The sequence below is a fragment of the Nicotiana tabacum genome, chromosome 5 (genome assembly GCF_000715075.1).
Source record: "Nicotiana tabacum cultivar K326 chromosome 5, ASM71507v2, whole genome shotgun sequence".
NCBI lineage: Eukaryota > Viridiplantae > Streptophyta > Magnoliopsida > Solanales > Solanaceae > Nicotiana > Nicotiana tabacum.
In genome coordinates, this window is record NC_134084.1 from 51,765,292 (window position 1) to 51,788,125 (window position 22,834).

Here is a 22,834-nt window from a genome sequence, read left to right on the forward strand (position 1 = left end):
TTTGGGACTGTTATCCATATCGTAACATGATTGCCCAACTGAACAATAGTAACTATCCGACCGATCGTAGCTCGGTGATAAATACATGTGTGCCCAACTAGTGGTAATACATAACTGCCCAATCGCTAGTAACTGACCGACCGTCCGTAGCTTAGTGGTAAATGAAGATGTATATAACATTACATTATGAACATTAAAATATTTATCATATGCCTCAATAGAGACATAAGAACATATTTAGACATGCTTTAGATTATATTTCGCAGGCATGAATAACGTAGACTTCCTTAACTACTAAGAGTGGAACCATTTATGAAATAACTTTACGTTTACGTGTCGTTACCTGGATCATGCCAAAAGCTATAACATACATTATCACAATCTGTCCCAGAACCATGTTGAACTCGTCTCGTCGTACTTTAATATACAACAAATCTAATAATACTATCGTTAAGCTACAAAAGATAAAACTATCGTACAACGAACGACAAGCTTATTTTATATCAAAACGGGCATTGTCTTCCTTGTTTTCCTTACTTTTTCCAAGTCCATAAAAACAACTAGAACAAATACAACCTTCAACTATATACTTTCAGCATCACAACACGCCCAAGAGCCCAACAACACAAATCAAGCTACACAACAACAAGTGCACCAACGTCACCAGCGAAACTACTATTTATCACGACGAGTGACAAGCTTGGATTGGAACCAAACCCCAACTCTTTTTCCCATCTCCCTTGTACTTACAACACCATCAACAGGTCCGGCATATAAACATACATATATATATATATATATATATATATATATATATATATATATATAGACATGGCATTCCAACCTTATATCCATCATAAAAGTAACATCAAACAACCCAACAAGATATAACAACAACATGAACAACTTCTAGGTAATGTGTGGCCCCTTCTTCTCCTAATTATAACAGCATCAACATACTGAAGAGCACAACAACAATAACAAAATTATAACCAAGTTATTCCCCACAATTTTCACCCATATGAACTCATATATGCAACTCCAAAATAGTCCAATAAGAGACAACAACTTTTTATACCTCTTCAAGTTCTATCTTGTAGTTCTTCATCAAATTAACTTAACCAACACATAGATAAGATTAAGCACAAGCAATAGGGTGTAATACTTACCTTAAATAATCTGAACAAACTCGAACCAAAGCTTCCCTTAGCTTACAAGCACCTTTAATGACATCACAATGCCATTGAGACTCTTTTCTTCACTTAGGCTAACTTTTGAGGTTAGATTTAGGTAAAACCACCTTTGATTCAACTTGGAACCTTCCAGAACTTTTAGAGAGGTGTTAAGAGAGTTTGGGAACTGTTCTTGGTCGAACATGACCAAAAATGAGCCTTCCAACCACTTTAAAATGTTCAAGGGTCATCCACCGCCTAAGTGGGCCCCATAGTGAGCTACTTGCGCAGTCTCGCGAAAATGTGAATATCTTTCGATTCTGATGTCGTATTGACGCACGGTTTAATGCATTGGAAACTAGACTCTTAGATCTTCTATTTGATGGGTGGATTACTCCATAACTCCAAGTATATTGGGAGAAAATCTCAGTGACATTAGATCCAAATTTCAATTAAATATATGAACATAACTTGTGACGACTTTCGTTGACTTCTGTTTCTCTTCAAAACTTAACACACGACTATCATATGACTAAAATATCTCATAAAATAATCTTCTTATCACGTTAAGTGCCCTAGTCTCACCCCAAAAGTGCGGGTTATAACATTCTTAACTTGCGGACTTTTGACGAAACTTATTTTCTTCGATTCGTTTAGCTTATAGACCTTACAACCCTCTTGGTACTTTATGTTCATGATCTTAAATATTTGTAACCTCCAAGGTAACATGATTAACTTACTTTATATACTTTCAAAGATGATCTCATTCGTAGCATACATTAGTATACGTATGACGTACCTTTAAGTACTAAAACATTGTGTGTAACATTATTTCCCCCTTTAGAACATTCTTAAAAAAAACCTTTTCCTATGAAAAATATAGCTTCATCTAGTGTAGCTCATGCATATGCATGGAATATCAACTTCTATTATAGATCTCTTAAAGTTTTTGCATAGGAATTGAATAGTCAAACACAATCTTTTGCCCGCTCACCTTTTTTTTTGCCCTTCCATCTTAGTATCATCTGAACTTTCACCTTAAGTTTTCTCCATATAGTTGCTACTGCTTTTACGTGTCTTTTAATTTTAATTCTGAGGGGTTGTTCTCCCCTCAAACTGCTGTGCACCATAGTCCCTTTTTTTCCTTCTCAAATTTGAAATTTATTTGCCATAGGAATACGGGACAGAGTGAGGCAACCACACCAAGGTTTACAACACACCAGAGATACATGGCAGTTGCATAAAACATTTTAGGAAAAAGAAAAGTGGAAGAACAGCGCGACAGTGTTTAAGACCAACAGGTCAGGTGCTTATTTTACTTTGCATGTTTCATCCTTCAGCCCTTTGCAGCTTCGATAGTTTTGCTTAGTACTACTCTGGAAAGGGTATATCACAGGTATAAATGATAAATCAAAACTAGTGTATAACCACTAACCAGTATAAGCTCTGCAAGGGTTTTCCAATAGTATTCAGTAGCTTTGAAGAGGTAATGCAAGAAATAATCTGCATTTCTTCTGAGTCAACCACATATAATAGTGGCATATAAATGTAAATTTGAGAGGAGACAATAATAGGAAACAGGGCCAAAAAATGGGGGAGGGAGAAGGACGAGGAGCGGAAGGAGGAGAGGAAACAGAACAGAAAACTACCACCTACAGATATAACCATATATGTTCACCCATGGTGTCCCAAAATAATGGCAAAAATGGATATCCTTATTGCGGGCACTACAGAGCCTGCATCTATCTTTGACTGACTGAGATGGCGGCAAGCTTCAGTTTGATGGCCTCAAATTCCGCATCCTGTCTCTCCTCATTTGTCAACCAGGACGATAAGCATCGACTGATAAAATCACCGGAACAACTCACAGGAGAAATGCCCCTGCAAACTTTGGGCTTTCCAAAACTCATAATAAGTTGTAAATTCGTTTCTGATGGATTTTCTGCGTAATTCTCCAGAATTTCCCTAATCGCTCTGCACCAGATGGGACGGGCCACCTTCAGGAATTCATGCACAGCCAACATCGGAAGGCTCACACTTCCCACCTCAGACTCCTGTTTCCCCCCTCTTCCATGGAAATCCGAACCCCCAAGCTTCAGCAGATCATAAGCATCTGCTAGGTCGCTGTATGCTGTTCACAGAAACAGGTGAAAGGAAATATAATTAAAGGCAGATCAGGCATTTCAAAGATGCAGAGTAACAATTGGCATTTTTTCTCGAAAAGCAGGCATGAGATAAGATATCTCAATGTTTCCCTAAGATTTCGAATAGCGGTCCCAAATTCAGCTTGATTCTATTGCAACTCTTCCATCCATATAATATACAAAAAGAAAGTCCAGATACGGCCAACTATAACAACTATGTGGTAGTGGATACAAACTCAGAATAAATAAATATTTTTCAACCTTTTCACTATATTTATGCTTAAGTCGAGCACCAGCTCCCACATGCTACATGTACCCCGAAATATAATCAAGGTGAAGGACGAAACATTGACAAAAGCACTGACTTCTAAATAGGCTGGGAATCTGTCAAAGGTAATTAACACAACCATCTACATTAAATAGTTTTGGCATACGACTTCTATGTACCATGAAGATTGGGAGAAACAAGGGCAACACTTAGCAAACAGAGAAATTGCAAGCATCCTATTTTCTTCGAACAATCAAGAAGAGTCAAAATACAAAACCTGTCATTCCAGAAACTTGCTCGTATCATTGCTAACCTATCAATACTAGTCCTTCACTAATGATAAAAGCACAAGAATTCATAAAATCAACACATCTGGCTTGATGTCCAACCAATAGAAGAGAGAGGGGAAGGTGAAAAGTTAGAGGATAATTGTTGATATAAGAATTTCAACTTGATTTTGCGCTTTCTGCTATAATGCAATTATATTATTACTATGAGTTAATTTTTATGCATTTAGAGGTAACATATTCACAAAAATCAGTTGAAGTATTAAACACTAGGGCAAAATGTATGGTACCTGCGAGTTTTCCATCACTCCTGTAGGCCTCTATACCATGTAGACCGACTTCTTTCAATCTTCTAACAACAGCTATTGGATCTTTTAATGCCCATGGATGTGCCAAAACTGCCACGCCTCCTGTCTCACATATAAATTGGACGGTTTCCTCTGCAAGTGGCTCGCTTCCCCTGTACCACGGCCACTCTTCATCAAACTTTTCAATGAAACAAAATAACCTTAGCAATAGATTTAATCTAACCAAAGCTTGATAATTACGTAGCATAAGCAGGTCCTCCATCATAAAGATATCGGGAAAATGCCTGTCTTAGATTCTCTACATGGCCAGCTTCAACCATAGCACGAGCAACATGCAACCTCCCTGGAGCAACTCCTTCTCCTGCAATTTTTTCTACCTGCTCCCACTTAAGGGGCAACTTCAGGTTGTTAAGTTTTGAAATCATGTTCTCCGCACGGAGGAAACGTCCATCCCGTATACTACTCAGGAACTTCTCTAGTTGATCAAATTTTGCTGGTCCGCAACTGCTGTAATATGCAAGAATGTGCACTGGTTCATCTGATGCAGAGTCCCTCCTGTAATGAAAACCTTTAAAATTCCGCAGTGAAGTGATGACAGGACTGGAAAATCTCCAGGATCAACAGAGTCGTCAAATTTGTAATGGAACACCAAAAACAGAAAATTAAAGAAAGACCTTGTTGTATCATAGAGTACTTTAGAGAGAGAGAGAGAGAGAGAGAGAGAAAGCCAAGAAATAAATTTCACATCTTTGTCCAGTTTAAGGTAGAACAATAAACCAAATCAATAGACTAACCCTTGGGAGAACATTGTACTGATTTCAACTCCGGGAATAATCTTAATGCCAAATCTACGAGCTGCTTCCAGTGCTTCGGGGATGCCAGACATAGTATCATGATCTGTCAATGAAAGAACTTTTACCTGTTATGGAACAAGTTGCACTACATTAGTTGCTCAATATGCAATTAGATGGAAAAATAAACTAACAGTGAACTGTAACATAGGCAACTAATTGTAAGAAAAAAGAATTTTATAGAAGCAGATTTAGTTTATACAAATAGAAATAGGTGTCAAGGTTTTACTGATGCTGAATCTTTTCCCCCCACCTACAAATGTTGTACCGAACCTCTTTACCTGTGAAAAGATAGATTCTTAGTTGATCACTTATCAACAAACTACAGGTCTAATTTCACTTTCTCTAGCTTTTCGAAGAGCATCAAATGCCAAGCCACCTCCCCTAGCCCCGAAAATAGATTTAATTCTCCAAACTAGCTTTTCAATAAAAAGTATGATTGATGGGATTCCTGCTGACTTTATGTCCTTATTTCCTATGCCTGAAAAGTGGAAAGGCAATTGGATAGGAGAAGGTGCAATTCTGTGGTAGGGAAATCAGGATAGAAGAAAGATGCATTTAGGTGAAATGGAACATTGGCACAAATAACAAACAAATTGGAGGCTTGGGAGTAAAAAATCTCAACCTACGGAAAAAGGTTTGCTCTAAAGTGGCACTGGAGATTCATGGCTGTTGGCACTCAGTTTTTATGATGACACTTTAGAATCAGAACTAAGTATGGCAAACGGTTTTTGCAGGAATAGAAAAGGGACTGAGATCGAAGGAAGATCAATTTAACATCAACAGGGGAAGATCAAACAACTACTGGAAGAATAATTCTAAAAAAGGAAAGAATATCTGTCAAGAAGCTTCACAAGGAAAACGAGAAATCAAAGGATAATCAAATACCTTTAATTGAAAACCTGAAGATAAGAAGATCAGATTCTTAGGAGCAAGATTGGCAATGGTCAAACAGAAAAGGAAGAATTAGAAGACAAATAAGGAAAAATATCAGCGAGATGAATGTGCGAAGATAGCAACAACAGCAACAACAACCCAGTAAAATCCTACAAGTGGGATTTGGGGAGGGTAGTGTGTACGCAGACCTTACCCCTACCCCGGAGGAGTAGAGAGGTTGTTTCTGATAGACTCTCGGCTCAAGAAGACGAAAAGAGACAGAAGCCAGGAAGATAATATCAGCATCGTATGAGCCAGAAAATAAATGGAAAAGCAATAACAATAACCATTAATAATTGCACAGTACTATAAAAACGGAAAAATAGTGTGGACACAATATTAACCACTAGCAGTCACAAAACATTATCAGACTAGCCTCACACCCGGTACGAACTAGAAAAACGCTCAACTACCTCCTAACCTTCCACCCTAATGTTCGACCTCCACACCTTCCAATCCAAGGCCATGTCCTCAAAAATCTGAACCCGCACCATGTCCTACCTGATCATCTCTCCCCAATACTTCTTAGGCCGCGCTCTACCTCTTCTCATACCCGCCACAGCCAACCGCTCACACCTCCTAACCGGGGCCTAAGCAAGATGACAGAGGCCAACAAAAAACACAAGGAAAGAAGACCGAAGCATTTAAAGCTCCATTTTTGTTCCTGGAAAAGATCACAAGAAATCAGCAATATGATGGAGGCCAGTAGAAGACACAAGGAAAGAAGCCCAGAGTATTTAAAGCTCCACCTTTTATTCTTGGAAAAGATCATAATATATCTTTCCCAATGATCAAATCCTTTGGGTTACTATCTCTCTATCAAGGAAATCAAATCAATGGCTCAAATCAAGGATGAGCATCAACTGCTATATATTCAAAAGAAGACGAAGACTCAAGACATACTTCGTCTACTCAACTTCCAAACTCTTTGTTCTGCTCTTAACAAGCATTGTATTTTAGTGAGAACTATTGTGTAATCAAAAGAGAGAAGAGAGATAAAATCATTGGTGAGGCATTGTATCTAAAGAAACGAGAACTGTAGAATTAAGGTTGGTGTGTACGTAGGAAACACATCAACGAAGTTGTTACAAATTCACCAAGGAGCTTACAGAGAGACCCTCTTGCAACCCAAGGGATTAGATTAGGATCCATATTGAATTTGAACCAATATAAAAGCATCATTATGTCATTTACTTTCCTACACTTTACATTCAGTATTTATTTAGAAGCCCCGAAAGGAGAAATTGCCATAGTATCCAAAACCGGGAATGGCCTAATGAAAAGATTCAGGAACGCCAAGAAAGGCAGAACAAATTCCATTAAACCAAGAAATTTCAATGAACAAGAAAGAAGTGATGGAAAGTGCTATGAATGTTGAAAATATGTACATATCAAGGCTGAATGCCCAAAACTAAAAAGGAAGACATCCAAAGAATATCAGAAGACTAGATCAATTGGGTGTTGGAGTGATGAGGACACAACAGATCATGACGAAACTGCAAATATATGCTTTGTGTCCCTCCATGAAAATGATTTCTCCGGATGCTGGACTGATGAAGACATTTCAGATGATGATCATGAAGACTTAGCAGATCACTGCCTTATGGCTAAGGGAGAAACAAGTGAGGTAAGACCCTACAACTGCGACAGATGTAATGAATTACAAGATATTATAGATACCGCATTAAAAGATTATGTAAATGAAATAAAGAGGCCAAAATAGGGAAAAGAAGAATCTGGAACCTAATCTTGAAGTTTGTGAACTCGAAAGAGAAAACTTTAAGGAACAAGTTCAGGAATTACTATTGCAAATAAATGGTCTGCATAAATCCATCACGGTTCAGTTAGGTCAAACCAGCCAATTCAATCTTGTGAGTATACTGGAAAAAGACCTACCAATAACACATATAGACAAAGTAAGTCTACATGTAAATCTGTTATTAATGAACAGTCTGTTCACTCATGTTACTACTATGGCAAATTTGGACATAAGTACTCAAATTACAGATTTTGTCATAATCAAGGATGGGTCTGTAGACCAAAAACTAATACAGGAACATCAGATCTAATAAAAAAGGACCCAAGTAAACTTGTTATCCGAAAGGAAGTAACTTTTCTATTTTGAAGGAACACCACAAGAAGAATCACAAAAGGAAACAGTATCTTGATAATTTCCAGTCATATGACGGGTGATAGATGGAGGTAACGTTAGATTTGGTGATGGCTCAAAAGGGAAAAATCATTGGCATAAAAATAGTTTCATTCAGTAACATGTGCGACATTACTGATGTATATCTTATGGATGGGCTAAACTACAATCTACTAAGTATTAGCCAATTATTCGACTCGAGATATGAAGTAAAATTAAAAAAGACAAGATGTACCATTGGACATGAATTAGGTATCGCTATATTGCCACGTAAAAAGGTATGGTAACGTCTATACTCTTGATTGCATTAAAAACCTAAATAAGCATATTTGTCTAGCATATATATCTGATGATCTCTGGTTGTGACATAAGAAACTTGGTCATGCTAGTAATTGAAAAAATGTCTAGACATGAATTGGTCATTGGTCTGCCTAAGCTTCACTTCTCTAAGAATCATGTATGTGATGCATGTCAACTTGGTAAGCAAACCACCTCCTTCAAGTCTAAAGATATAGTTATTACTCCTAAACCCTTACAACTTTTACACATGGATCTCTTTGGTCCTACCAGAACTGCCAGTATAGGAGAAAAAAAGGTACGTATTTGTTATTATAGATGACTATTCTCGCTTCACCTGGTAATATTTTTAGCTCATAAAGATGAAGCTCTAAAGAACTTTGAGATCTTCTGCAAGAAAGTACAGAGAGAAAACGGATACTACATTTCTACTATATAGAGTGATCATGGAGGCGAATTCGAAAGCAAATCCTTTAAAAGTATTCTATGATGAATAAGGATTCACACACAATATTTCGACACCTAGATACTCCCAGCAAAACAAAGTAGCGGAGCACAAAAAATCGAACCATGCAAGATATGACAAGAACAATGATCACTGAATACTCCCTGCCAAATCACATCTGGACAGAGGTAGTAAGCATAACATGCCACATTTTGAACAGTTGTCTTATACGACCTATTTTGAAAAAGATTCCATATGAACTATGGAAAAGTAAGAGACCAAATATCAGTTATTTTCATCCCTTCGGATGTAAATGTTTTGTCCACAACAACGATAAGGACAATCTAGAAAGTTTGATCCTAGGAGTGATGAAAGTATATTTCTTGGCTACCCAAACACTAGCAGAGCTTGTAGGATTTACAACAAGCGTACTATGTGCGTAGAAGAATTTTTTCATGTCATATTTGATGATATTAATCCTATGATCGAGAAAGATATTGTTGCAGGGGATGACGACAATAACCAAGTATCTCAATCTGCTTAATCTGCTTAGTTGATGGAATATTTTTTGGATAATTATTATGTTTTGCGTTGGACTGATGATTCAGCAACCTTGATGTAAACTCTAAACTTACATCTTTTGACTGGTTGCTTCTGTCTAGCCGACTGTTCGGTATGTAGTTGAGTTACATATTATCTTCCATATTTAGTCAACAATATGCTTTATTGTGTGTCTAACTCCTTTGTATTTTCCTTTTTGTTGATGTCAAAGGTGGAGAATAAACTCAGGGGGAGCACTTAAAGCCGTAGCAGCACCTGAAGCCGTAGCACCGACTCAGGTGGAGCAAGTCAAACTTACTCCATGCTCACTAAGGGAAGTAACAAGTCTTGATCTCAATTTTTTTTAGATTAATCATTTTCAAATTTTTATTGTCATCATCAAAAAGTGGGAAATTGTTAGCACCCAATTTTTATGATGACAAAATTAGAATCAGAACTAAGTATGGCAAATGGTTTTTGCAGGAATAGAAAAGGGACTGAGATCGAAGGAAGACCAATTTAACATCAACAGGGGAAGATCAAAGCAACTACGGGAAGAATAATTATAAAGATGGAAAGAAGATCTGTCAAGAAGATTCACAAGAAAAAATCAAAGGATAATCAAATATCTTTAATTAAAGACCTGAAGATAAGAAGAGTAGATTCTTAGGAGCAAGATTAGAAATGGTCAAACATAGAAGGAAGAATTAGACGACAAATAAGGAAGAATATCAACGAGATGATCGTGCAAAGATAGCATAAGCAAGAAATCAGCAAGATGATGGAGGCCAACAGAAAACACAAGGAAAGAAGACCAAAGCATTTAAAACTCCACCTTTATTCCTGGAAAAGATCATAAGAAATCAGCAAGATGATGGAGGCCAGTAGAAGACACAAGGAAAGAAGACCAAAGCATTTAAAGCTCCACCTTTTATTCTTGGAAAAGATCACAATATATCTTTTTCAAGGATCAAATCCTTTGGGTTGCTATCTCTGTATCAAGGAAATCAAATCAATCACTGAAATCAAGGATGAGCATCAACTGGCTCTAGCTATATATTCAGAAGAAGACGAAGGCTCAAGACATACTTTCATCTATTAAATTCCAAGCTCTTTGTTTTACTCTTAACACACATTGCATTTCAGTGAGAACAATTGTGTAATCAAAAGAGAGAAGAGAGATAAAATAATTGGTGAGGCATTGTATCTAAAGAAATGAGAATTTTAAAATTAAGTTTGGTGTGTGCATAGGATACTCATCAAAAAAGTTGTAACCAATTCACCAAGGAGCTTACTGAGAGACCCTCTTGCAACTAAAGGGGAGTAGATTAGGATTCGCATTGAATCTGAACCAGTATAAAAACATCATTGTGTCATTTACTTTCATACACTTTACATTCAGTATTTATTTAGTTCTTTCAGGATTAGTCGACTAACATGGAAAAGTAGCCGATTGCCAAAGAAGAAAACTAAAAAGGCTTCAACTCATCAATGAAGTTATAATCAATTCACCAAGGAGCTTACAGAGAGACCCTCTTGCAACCCAAGGGGACTAGATTAGGATCCACATCAAATCTGAACCAGTACAAAAACATCGTTGTGTCATTTACTTTCATCACTTTACATTCAGTATTTATTTAGTGTTTTCACTGTCTCAGGATTAGTCAACCAACGTGGTAAAGCAGTCGACTGCCAAAGAAGAAAACTAAAAGGCTTCATTTCGAAACCCCCCCCCCCCCCCAAAAAAAAGGACCTTCAATGGCTACAAAGAGTAATTATAGAAGGATGTGATAATACTAAATATGGTAAAAGAGATAAATGGTGCACAAATCTGGTGAGAAAACAAGACTCTGTATAGAAACATATAAGGAGTCAATAGGATGAACTTAATGATAAGGTCAGACTAAAGGTGGGCAATGGCTGCAAAAAAGATGCTGACTGATAGATTGTTAACAACAAAGAGTGTACAGTGGCTGAATGAGATTGTTAACAACAAAGAGTGTACAGTGGGTGGGATCTGCACCTAAGGAGGAACCTTAATGACTGCGAATTTGATTGCATAAATGAGCTAATAATGCTGTTGGCAACTGTTAATCTTGAGGAAAATGTGGAAGATTCCTTGGTATGGAGAGGAAGAAAAGATGATAAAAGCATGCTATAAGAATTTCCAGTGGGCACGGGAAAACTGGCCTTAGAAGATGATTTGGAGGACCATTGCACTCCAGGGTAGCATGTTTCAGTTGGCTTGCAGCACATAATGCTTGTTTAGCCAAGGATAATTTAGAGAAGTGGGGGATCATAATTTGCAGTAGATGCTACATATGTGAAGAAGCCTTGGAGTATGTAAATCATCTATTACACTATAATCACATGTAGCAACTATGGTCAATGTTCCTACATATCTTTGGAGTATATTGGGTTATACCTGGAAGCATTCAGCAGCTGGAATGGACAATTCACTATGAAGGGCTGCAGGCAGCTCAATAATGCAGTACCTATCTGCATACTATGGATCATTTGGACGCCTCTGTGGAAGGAAAGAACATATGTCCTATGTGAAGAGTAAATGTCGTTTCTTTTGGTATAAGAAGAATGTTGTAACTGATTTTGCCTTTTTGATGGATCGTTTGTGCTCCTTCAATCTGTACAAGGAGAACTTCCTTTGTATCATCACAGTACCGTCTTGTACTCATCACTAAAACTTTTACCTATTCATTAAAAAGATAAAGAATACGAAAATGACGGACAGGAAGAACAGGGTTGCCAGAATTTTGATTTCAGGCATGGAATGCTGGCTGAATTATCTTGGAATGTCACATAGCTCTCTCGATAACCCTTACACAACAGAAGTGAAAGAATGTCACTTCGGCATGTCCCTGTTTATTGGCATCTGTCATAGGACAGAGATGGTTACCAAATACATATTCTATAAAGTACAAGATAAAATTGAAGATACCAGTGCTACGGACCCATACCCCAAGTACATGGGAAATAATAACCCTTTTCCTTTGGAAGAAGTAGAATACCACAGAGGACACAGGGGAATTACACTAGATATGGTGTTCTCTTGTTTGCTAAGTAACATTCACACTGTTCCTGAACATTTAGAGAACAGTTGACCTAGACAATTTGCCACTCAGAAAAAAGGAAACCAATCAATGTTTCTTTATTAAAAATTCAGATAGCATTCAGACTGTATCTTACTATGTTAGTAATGTTTGCAGAATATTCTGGGACGTAAAAGATCATACCATTTAGTGAACTTCTGTTTTCTTTTAGACAAGTTGATTTGCAATTTAATAAATAAGGCATCCCAAAACAACCAGAGAGTACTTGGTTTTTAAAAAGCTAAAGTCTTAGGATACGTGCGTTGCGTGTGTTCCCCATAATAATAAAATACAAAATTTTAAAGAACCACATAAATAGTACTTAATGTGTTTGAGTCATAAATTAAAATTAATTAAAAAAACAAGTTCATGAAAATGATGAATCATGTTGATGTTTAGCCATAATCTTCATCTATGTTGCACGGACTCTCCAAAATATGTCGCACCCATGTCGGATCCTCCAAAAATAGATATTCTATTTTTGGAGGATCCGACACGCACCCGGCAATATTTTCGGAGAGTCCGAGCAACATAGATCTTCATTTTACATTTGTGATATTCAGTTGATCAAAGGTTTTAATTTTTCACTTCAAATCACGATGCCATGTTTAATATACATATATAACCAAAATCAAAACAATTTTGGAGTTCAAAAACTAACTTTTGAAAGAAGATTAGCATGAGAGACATTTTAATTTTTAAGAATAGATTCATGCATTTCTTCGTGTTATGTTTGTTATTGCCTTATTTCTATTTTTTCACAAATGAAATAATGGTTTACTTGCAATATATGTTTTGAATAGGTCATTATTCAAATTTGCCTACTCATTTTTGTTAATAATTATCTTGGAGCTATTTGTTTTAAAAATTTTGAGCCCGACAGTTTACAGGGATATCTTTAGGTCTTTAAAAACAAATATTTCTATGATTTTCATGGAATTAAAGGTTGAGCATTTTTTTTCATAGATTTTCTACATCTTTGGGTGTGGCTAGTTGGCATTCAGATTTAAATTGTTATTATTTATTTGTTTCTTAATTTTAGTTCAATAACATAAGATTATCTGTGCACGGTCTGGGATGCTTCATGCATCGGGCTGCCCTTTTTAACATTATATTATCCGTGTAAGGCATGATTAGGGTCACAAAATAAATCAAAAAGTATAGAGAAAAATACTTGAGAATATTTTTATGCTTAATTCATTCAAATGATTAGAAGTCACGACGAAACAACAAATGTTCAAGAGCTAGTTCACAAAATAAAAAACATAATATACGTGAAGAAACAAACATCACAACTTTAATAAATTAATAAATAATCACAACTTCAATCAGAAAAAAAACTCAAACACATGCAGACACAAAATATATAAAAGTGATTGCAGAAAAATCGAGAAGGCAATATGAATGAAAAACATAATCATAATTTAGGCATAGTCATCTGTACTAAAATATGATTATGTTTTCATTCATATTATCTTCAATCATATGCATATATCCAACATAAAATCTATTTTTGCATAGAGTTGGTTAAAATTATTAATATATGCATACTTTGGTTTTGATGTCAATTTTGCACATCTATAGTGTTTTTGGATAAATGACTAAATTATCATCTCATTTCTAATCATAACAACATAAACTTTCAAATTGTACAAACAAATATATACACCACTATTTGACATTAATGCAAGGCTTTGCATTCTCTAAACGGCATATAATCAAACGGTGAACCAAAATGCTACTAAATAATTGCTGGATAATACTCAAATTGCTCATGTGAGAATATTTTTGTATGAGGGTAGTGCTAATTTGACCATGTAAATTGTATAATGAAATAAAAGCAATAAATATCCTGAAAATAGGAGAACGAAATAAAGATATAAAAAATAAAAGAGATGGGTCTTCTTCAATTGTTCTTTAACAATTCAGCACTTTTCGGTGCTCGTTTTAGCTGTACTCCCTTTGTTTTCCTTTTTATTCAGAAATTTTCTTCGGTGTTCATGGCCAAACCAGTTTATCGAGATTCGGCAGGGCAGGTGTCAACTCTAATCCAACTCTATGGAAGAACATATTCTAACCGCCTAAATGAAATAATATATTTTCATTTAATATTTGCGTATTTAAAATCTTTCCGTTAGGATATCAATTCAATCATTATATCTTGATAAATAGTAGAAAGAATTAATTTTTAAGTTTTTCTTCTTGCACATGATTACATGAATAAGATTAAGGAGTTATAGTTATTTTACACAATTCAAATAATAAAAGAATTTACATAAATAAAATTTTGCGCGACTTTAATTCCTAAATATTAGGCACATAACTGAAACATATGGTGATGAACATAAGAAAATTATAATTTTCCTCAATGTACTTTGGTGTGTTAGCTGCAAAGGATCCAAAGGCTTCTAAGATCTATAATATGCAACCTAAAACCAGAAGGAAGGAAACACAAGACTCGGTCAATACCAAGTTTAAAATAGAAGAAGAGATGAAAAACATACGCAAAGCCACTAATAAGCAATAAAGGAGTTTGAATTAGAATCAACCATTAAGACTTCGGCAACCCTAAGGAAAATATCAAACTATTAATATGGCAAACTAAAAAGAACAAAAAAGAGAATCCAAAATAAGACTTTTTCCAAGTTTAAGCAGTAATCAACCAACCATGAATAGCATATACACCACAAAGCAAAAAACAGGAAAATTGACTTTTAAAAGCAATAATGAAATCTTTAACGTAACTAAAATACAAGTCAAAGACAAATATACCATAGTTCACCTCAAAGAATGCTTTCCTCTCAAAGAACTTTTTCCTAATTTTTTCAGCATTGCAACATCGCCTACATCCTCTTTAGACAATGCCTGGGGTCAGCAAGGATGGAATGTACTTTTAGAAGGGCCTTGAGTGATTGGGAATTAGAGAGGGTTGTGGATTTCTTTAATATCTTGGAACAATTCCAAGGTCTTGGAGAAACTGAAGATAAACTCTGTTGGAACCTTTGCAGGAGTGGGAATTTTACGGTCAAATCCGAATATACTCTAATTGCTGCTTCAAACCAACAGTTAGAACAATGGCCCTTGAGGTATATTTGGAAAGTAAAGGTACCTTTCAAGGTGGTATGCTTTTCATGGTTAGTTGCAAGAAAGGCTTGTCTAACCCAAGATCACTTGAGAAGAAGAGGTTTTCAGCTATGCTCTAGATGCCTATTATGTGGTTCAGCTATAGAAACTAATAGCCACTTGTTTTTTCATTGTCCTTTTACTGACCAACTGTGGCAGCTCTTTCTTAATATTGTGGGCCTTAAATGGAGCATGCCAGGTAACACTTGTGAACTGTTGAAGTGTTGGAATTGCAATGGGGGTATAGTGAGACAGAAGAAATGGTGGCGATTGGTTCCTGCGTGCATATGGTGGACAATCTGGAAGGAGAGAAATTTAAGAACTTTTGAAGACAGAAGCAATTCTTTACAGAAAATCAAGATGAAGTGTTTGCTTTTGTTTCATTTCTGGTGTAGAAACTTGTGTAGAGGAGGTAGAATCTTTAGTAGACCTGATAGGTGCACTGTAATCCTAGGTTGACATCGCTGGTTTTTGTTCCTTGTAAATATGGCTTGGCACTGCCCTAGTGCTGTTTATTTATTAATATACATGTTACCGTTATCAAAAAAAGAAAGAATGCTTATGCCGTTGGGAAAATAAAAACTTGAGAGAGACCCTAATATCACAATTAGTGTGATCATAAAAGGAGATAATTTTCATAGCATAATATCTTAATTTCCTAAATTTTAGGAATTCCTACATAGTTCAAATAAGAAAAGATTTAGCAAAATTTAGTTGCTTTGAAAGACCTAAATATTAAGAAAAGATTAAATAACAATAATTTAATTATAATTTTGTCTAATGTGAATATATTTTTAAAAGGTAAAAGGTGAACGATATTTCCGCTAAGGGTCTTCGTACTTTTAATATAATATATTTTTATAATTCATTTTATGGGGCTTTCTCCTTTGCTCTAGTGAGAAGAAAAAGTCTCTCTTATAGAGGCTTCTAAAAAGGCCATTTTCTTCGAGAGAGATTCCCAACTCAGCTCTTATTTATGTCATCTTCAGAGCCTTCCTTCCTAGAAGCCTATGTCTAGTGTTAAAAAAAAGGCATTAGCAAGGTCTTTCCACATGGACCTTGATGGACTTCCAAGTTCTCAGTTTCATCCACTTATGGAAGCAAACAGAACAACGAGACTTAACCAGAAATACATGGTAATGTAAAAGGATTACACAGGAATGTAAATTAAAAAGATAGAAGGACACACACAGACAACAGAGCAATATTCTTCAACAATTAAAAAGAAGATGGAAACAGAATAGCTTGATTAGGTCTGCAACAGAAGTGTTTAAACTTCAGGTTCAGTTGCATATTATTAGAATACTTGTAGTTGCAACCGGTTATTTTCTAGTTTGGGTCCGTGTTAGTGTTTTCCGGAGTCTGCCGTAGGTATAGTGGCTGTGGTGTGGGATGGTAGAGTAAGGTCATGTCCTCGAGGGGTGCCGGGGTTGAGAAGGGGGGTGGGGAGGGGCTTAGGGGTTGGGACGAGAGGAAAGGAGGGTAAGGGGAAAGAGGGAGCTTGTAGATTGAGGATCGGGTCGTGGAACATAGGCACGCTGACGGGTAAGTTTATTAAGTTGGCAAAGATTCTCCAGAAGAGAAAGGTTAATATAGCTTGTGTCCAGGAGACTAGGTGGGCAGGGTCGAAGGCGAGGAATGCGGACGGGTATAAGTTGTGGTACTCTGGAGTCATGAGGGGTAAGAATGGAGTGGGTATCTTGGTGGCTAGGGATCCTAGAGAGTATGTGGTTGAGGTTAGGCGAGTGAATGATAGGCTAATGTTTATTAAGTTGGTGATTGGTGAGTGCACCCTCAATGTAGTTAGCGCTTACGCGCCGCAAGCAGGCTTGGATGAGGAGGTTAAGAGGCGCTTTTGGGAGGGCTTGGACGAGATTGTGCGTCGTATTCCACCTACTGAAAGGTTATTTATTGGAGGGGATTTTAATGGTCATATTGGGGCGACTGCTGGTAGTTATGTCGAGGTGCATGGTGGCTTTGGCCTTGGGGATAGGAACGGAGGAGGTACTTCGCTGTTAGACTTCGCTAAGGCTTTCGAGCTGGTGATTGCGAACTTGACCTTTCCGAAGAGGGAGGAGCATCTGGTTACTTTCCGAAGTTCGGCAGTGAAGACTCAGATCGATTACCTTCTCCTTAGAAGGTGTGATAGAGGGTTGTGCAAGGATTGCAAGGTTATCCCGGGAGAGACACTCGCGACTCAGCATAGGCTCTTAGTGATGGACATCGGCATTATGATGAAGAGGAAGAAGAGGTATGCTCGTGGCCGACCGAGGATTAGATGGGGAGCTTTAACCAAAGATAAAGTCCAGGAGTTGGAGGAGAGGTTAGCCGCTATGGGAGCTTGGAGGAGTAGTGGAGATGCGAGCACTATGTGGTCAACGACGGCGAACTATGTGAGGGAGGCGGCGAGAGAGGTGCTAGGTGTATCGAAGGGTTTTTCTGGCAGGCACCAGGGAGACTGGTGGTGGAATGACATAGTCCAAGGTAAAGTGGAGGCGAAGAAGGTAGCATACGCGAAGTTTGGCCACAGAGACTAAGAATGCAGCGTTTAGCCGTCTATACAAGGAATTAGGGGAGAAAGGCGGGGACAGGAAGTTGTTTCAGCTGGCTAAAGCGAGGGAGAGGAAGGCCCGGGATCTGGACCAAGTAAGGTGCATCAAAGACGAGGATGGTAGAGTATTGATGGGAGAGTCCCAAATTAAGCGGAGATGGCAGTCGTACTTTTATGGTCTTCTAAATGAGGAGGGGGATCGGGACATAGCGCTAGGGGACTTGGGGCATTCGGAGAGTCTCCGAGGTTCTAGGCATTGCAGGCGCATTAAGGTGGAGGAGGTCGTGGGGGCTTTGCGCAAGATGAGTAGGGTAGAACGACCGGGCCAGATGAAATTCCGGTTGAGTTTTGGAGGTGTGTGGGTAGAGCAAGATTGGAATGGTTGACTGGGTTGTTCAATGTAATTTTTAGGACGAAGAGGATGCCGGAGGAATGGAGGTCGGGTATAGTGGTTCCGTTGTACAAAAACAAAGGTGATATCCAGTGTTGTAACAATTATAGGGGTATCAAGTTACTTAGCCATACCATAAAAGTCTGGGAGAGGGTGGTGGAGGTGAGGGTGAGGAAGACGACGTCTATATCCGACAATCAGTTTGGGTTCATGCCGGGCCGCTCCACTACGGAAGCTATCCACCTTATTAGGAGGTTGGTGGAACAGTATAGGGATAAGAAGAAGGATTTGCACGTGGTGTTCATTGACTTGGAGAAAGCGTATGACAAGGTTCCTAGGGAGGTGCTTTGGAGATGTCTTGAGGCGAAGGGCGTGCCGGTAGCCTACATAAAAGCGATCAAGGACATGTACGATGGAGCTAAGACTAAGGTTAGGACTGTGGGAGGCGACTCGGAGCATTTCCCGGTTGTTATGGATTTACACCAAGGCTTTGCGCTTAGCCCGTTCTTATTTTCCTTGGTGATGGATGCTTTGACACACCATATTCAAAGGGAGGTGTCATGGTGTATGTTATTTGCTGATGACAAAGTTCTAATTGACGAGACGAAGGCCGGTGTTAACGAGAGATTGGAGGTTTGGAGACAGACTCTCGAGTCTAAGGGTTTCAAATTGAGCAGGTCTAAGACAGGGTACCTGGAGTGCAAGTTTAGCGCTGAGTCGAGGGAAGTAGACGGGGATGTGAGGCTTGGGTCACAGGTCATCCCCAAGAGAGATAGCTTCAAGTACCTTGGGTCGATGATTCAGGGGGACGGAGAGATCGACGAGGACGTCACTCACCGCATAGGGGCGGGCCGGATGAAATGGAGGCTCGCATCTGGAGTCTTGTGTGACAAGAAAGTGCCACCGATACTCAAAAGTAAGTTTTATAGAGTTGTGGTTAGACTGACCATGTTGTATGAGGCAGAGTGTTGGTCGGTTAAGAACTCCCATGTCCAGAGGATAAAAGTAGCAGAGATGCGGATATTGAGGTGGATGTGCGGGCACACTAGGACAGACAAGATTAGGAATGAAGATATTTGGAAGAAGGTGGGCGTCGCCCCTGTGGATGACAAGATGCGGGAAGCGAGGCTCAGATGGTTCGAGCACGTGCAAAGGAGAAGCCTTGATACACCGGTGAGGAGGTGTGAGCGGTTGGGCGTGGTGGGTACGAGAAGGGGTAGAGGGAGACCTAAGAAGTATTGGGGAGAGGTGATTAGGCAGGACATGGTACGACTGCAGATTTCCGAGGACATGGTCCTTGATAGGAAGGCCTGGAGGTCAAGCATTAGGGTTGTAGAATAGGGGTAGTTGAGCTCTCCTTACTTCATATCGGGGGTGAGGCGGGGTTGGATTAGGGTTGATCTTAGATGGCTTGCAGTTTATGTTGAACACACACTATTCTTGCTGTTTATCTTAGCCCCGGGCCTTAGACTCTGGTTATTGTTATTGCATGTCATTCATCTTTTGGTTTTTATGCTTCTGTTACTATTACTGTTTTTACTGGAGTTACTAATGAATTCTCTTTTCTTGTTTTTTATTTTCGTCTTTCTGAGCCGAGGGTCTATCGGAAACAACCTCTCTGCCCTATCGGGACAGGGGTAAGGTCTGCGTACACATTACCCGCCCCAGACCCCACTATGTGGGATTTTACTGGGTAGTTATTGTTGTTGTTGTTGTTCAGTTCTACAAACCTTATGTTTCGCGCTTAATCCCTTTTGGTGGTTACATAGATTCCGAATTACAGACATTCAAGCAACTTTGACCCAAGTCAAATCACTGTGTAGATTCTTCACCACAGTAGTTGGCAGATACAAGATTAAAATAACAAGAAGCCTTGGACTTCAATGAGATTACAGCCCATCCAAGCTCATCAAATATCATATTCCTGGCTAAAAAGTTGATTCTGAGTTATTACTTGAATAAAGTGACACCATATTTCTCTCCAGCACAAACCAGTAGTACTACTAATTAATGAGTGAAGTGACATACATTATGACACATATTATATCTGCAAATGCTTTTCTAGTTCCATCTCCATACAATAAAGCCTAAGGAAAGAGAAACTACTTGAAATTTCATATCATCTATCTCAAGCTCCAGCAAATAGAACACAATATATAAGAAAGCATATATGCACAGACACCAACCAACAAAAACAAAACTATTCGCTAAAGGGGGGAAAAGGGAACTCACTCCATTTTGATGGGCTCTCTCAACGAGCTTGAAAGGTGATAAGAAGCCATCGCTATGAATAGAATGAGAATGAAGTTCAAAGAGTAATTTCTCTTTGGGTTGAGGAACAGCAAAATCCTCAGCAGCAGGTGAAAGAGGAGAGCGGTCCAAGAAAACCCATTCGCTCACACAATTATACGCCAAAGTCTGTTCAGACGTCATTCTCCTCTTTGAACCACCTCTCTTCTTCTTCTTCTTATTCGACCCTTGTTTCTTGGGGATTTCTTTGTCACCCATCATAGGATTCTTCTCTACCAATTTCTTTTCTTTTTTTTTTTTTTTAACAAGAGGAGTCTATATTGAGGTCGTTCTAGACCAGCAAGAATGTGTTTTCATATTATTATTTTTTTGGGCTAAGTAAAAGTTTTGTTTACTTGGTAAATATATATATATAGCTTAAGGCAGTAATGTGGGCCGTGCCCGGGCCTAAATGGGCCTCGTGGGCCAGTCCTAAGTGGGCACGAGCTTTGTGGGCCGGTCCTAAGTGGGTCCGGGCTTCGTGGGCCGGTCCTAAGTGGACTCGGGGCTTCATGGGCCGATCCTAGTGGACCTGGGCTTCGTGGGCTTTTAGTAGGAACCGGCACGGGACCACGAACTAATGGTCCCGGGCTAAGTGGGTCGGTCCCGACCCTATGTGGGCCTAAGTGGGCCCAACGGTTAATTTCAAAAAAATTAAAATTGTTATCTAAGGCAATTTCTTGTAAAAATCATATTATAGAATTGTGAATTCAAATTTAAACACAAAAATATTGCAAAGAGATATTCAAAGCAATGTGTTATAATTTTATTATAGCATTAACAAAACATGGCAATATCTTTCTTAGTCTTCCTCCCCATGGAATGAGCATAACAAGGTGATAATACCATCATTGAGGGGAAAAAAGAAACTAATCAAGATGTGCCAAAATACAAGTTACATATTAATTTTACATGGTATCTCTTACAAATTTCATAAATCCTTCAAAGTTCGGAGGAATTTTCGTTGGTGGTGGCGAAAAAGAAGCTTGTTCATCACCGCTTCTGGGCAAAGCTGAATCCTCTGCAAGTTCAGCTAGCATTTCTTCATAAGCTTCATCTACCTCTGGTTGTGATTCAGCAGGTCCAAAATTTCTTCGTTCCGAACGGATCCAATCTCTGAAAAGTATTGATTTTTCCAAGTTCTCCCTCATAAACGCTCTATAATCACCGAGTTGAAGTCTTGCTTGATTGAAAGCGCTCTCTGATGCCACTGTTGAAGCTTGAATGGTTAAAATGTCTCAGGTCATCCTTGAAAGAATCGGAAAGTGTTTTTCTTTGTTCTTCCACCATTCCAAAATATTAAAGGATCTGTAGGGATTCACTTCCTCAATTCCATGTGATAAATAAACTTCAAACTCATTTAGTTGTGAACAATCACTAGTACTAGAACCTTGAAAACACCTGAACCCTCCCGAAGTTCTTTTAGATGATTGAGAACTAGAAGAAGAAGAAGTTGGAAAATTTGGTCTAGCATGATCTATTGCAATTTGATAAGCACTATAAATAATTTGAGCATTTATTTTAATTGAGGCTTGTGCTTCCGAAAGTGTAGACAACTCCTCATCTTCAAGTGCTAAACCATTATAAACAGTTTGATACCAAAATTGAGGACCTCCTAATTTCATAGTAGGATTTAACAAGGCAGCAACACCATAAATAGAGGGAATAGGGAAAAAAATTTAAACTTCTTTCTCATAGAATCAATAGCTTGTTCATAAATTTCCCCACCCTCTGAAAAATAAGCAAACAAATTTGCAAGTTCTGCAATATAAACTAAACAATTAGAAATAGTAGGATAATATTGCCCAGAAAATTCATTTGTAGCAATATGAAATTTTTCTAAAAAATCTACAAGTATTTTAGTATTAGCCCAATTCGCATTTGTAAGGTGCTCAACATTTAAAATTTTCATACCACCACCCACAATTAAATGGTAAATATGACAAATACATCTAACATGAAAAATATTACTAAAT

At 38.1% G+C, this 22,834-nt stretch overlaps 1 protein-coding gene across 1 annotated transcript; it reads right to left on the reverse strand.

Annotated features, from left to right (window-relative positions):
- Positions 1-2,020: 2,020 nt before the first annotated feature.
- On the reverse strand, positions 2,021-21,170 carry LOC107826991 (uncharacterized). Its single transcript, XM_075253541.1, has 5 exons — positions 20,802-21,170; positions 4,974-5,098; positions 4,420-4,734; positions 4,162-4,331; positions 2,021-3,303 (listed from the first exon to the last, which is right to left on the reverse strand). Exons 1-5 carry the CDS (start codon positions 21,078-21,080, stop codon positions 2,915-2,917), a joined length of 1,278 nt encoding a protein of 425 aa, XP_075109642.1. The 5' UTR covers positions 21,081-21,170; the 3' UTR covers positions 2,021-2,914.
- Positions 21,171-22,834: the final 1,664 nt, after the last annotated feature.

Bases quoted from the DNA above. Each gene is read 5' to 3' on its own strand.
- LOC107826991 (XM_075253541.1), bottom strand. From the start codon at position 21,080: ATGATGGGTGACAAAGAAATCCCCAAGAAACAAGGGTCGAATAAGAAG. The intron at 4,735-4,973 runs GTTAGTCTATTG...TTTTCATTACAG, and splicing joins AGTACAATGTTCTCCCAAGG to GAGGGACTCTGCATCAGATG. The intron at 3,304-4,161 runs GTACCATACATT...TTCTGTGAACAG, and splicing joins GAGTGATGGAAAACTCGCAG to CATACAGCGACCTAGCAGAT.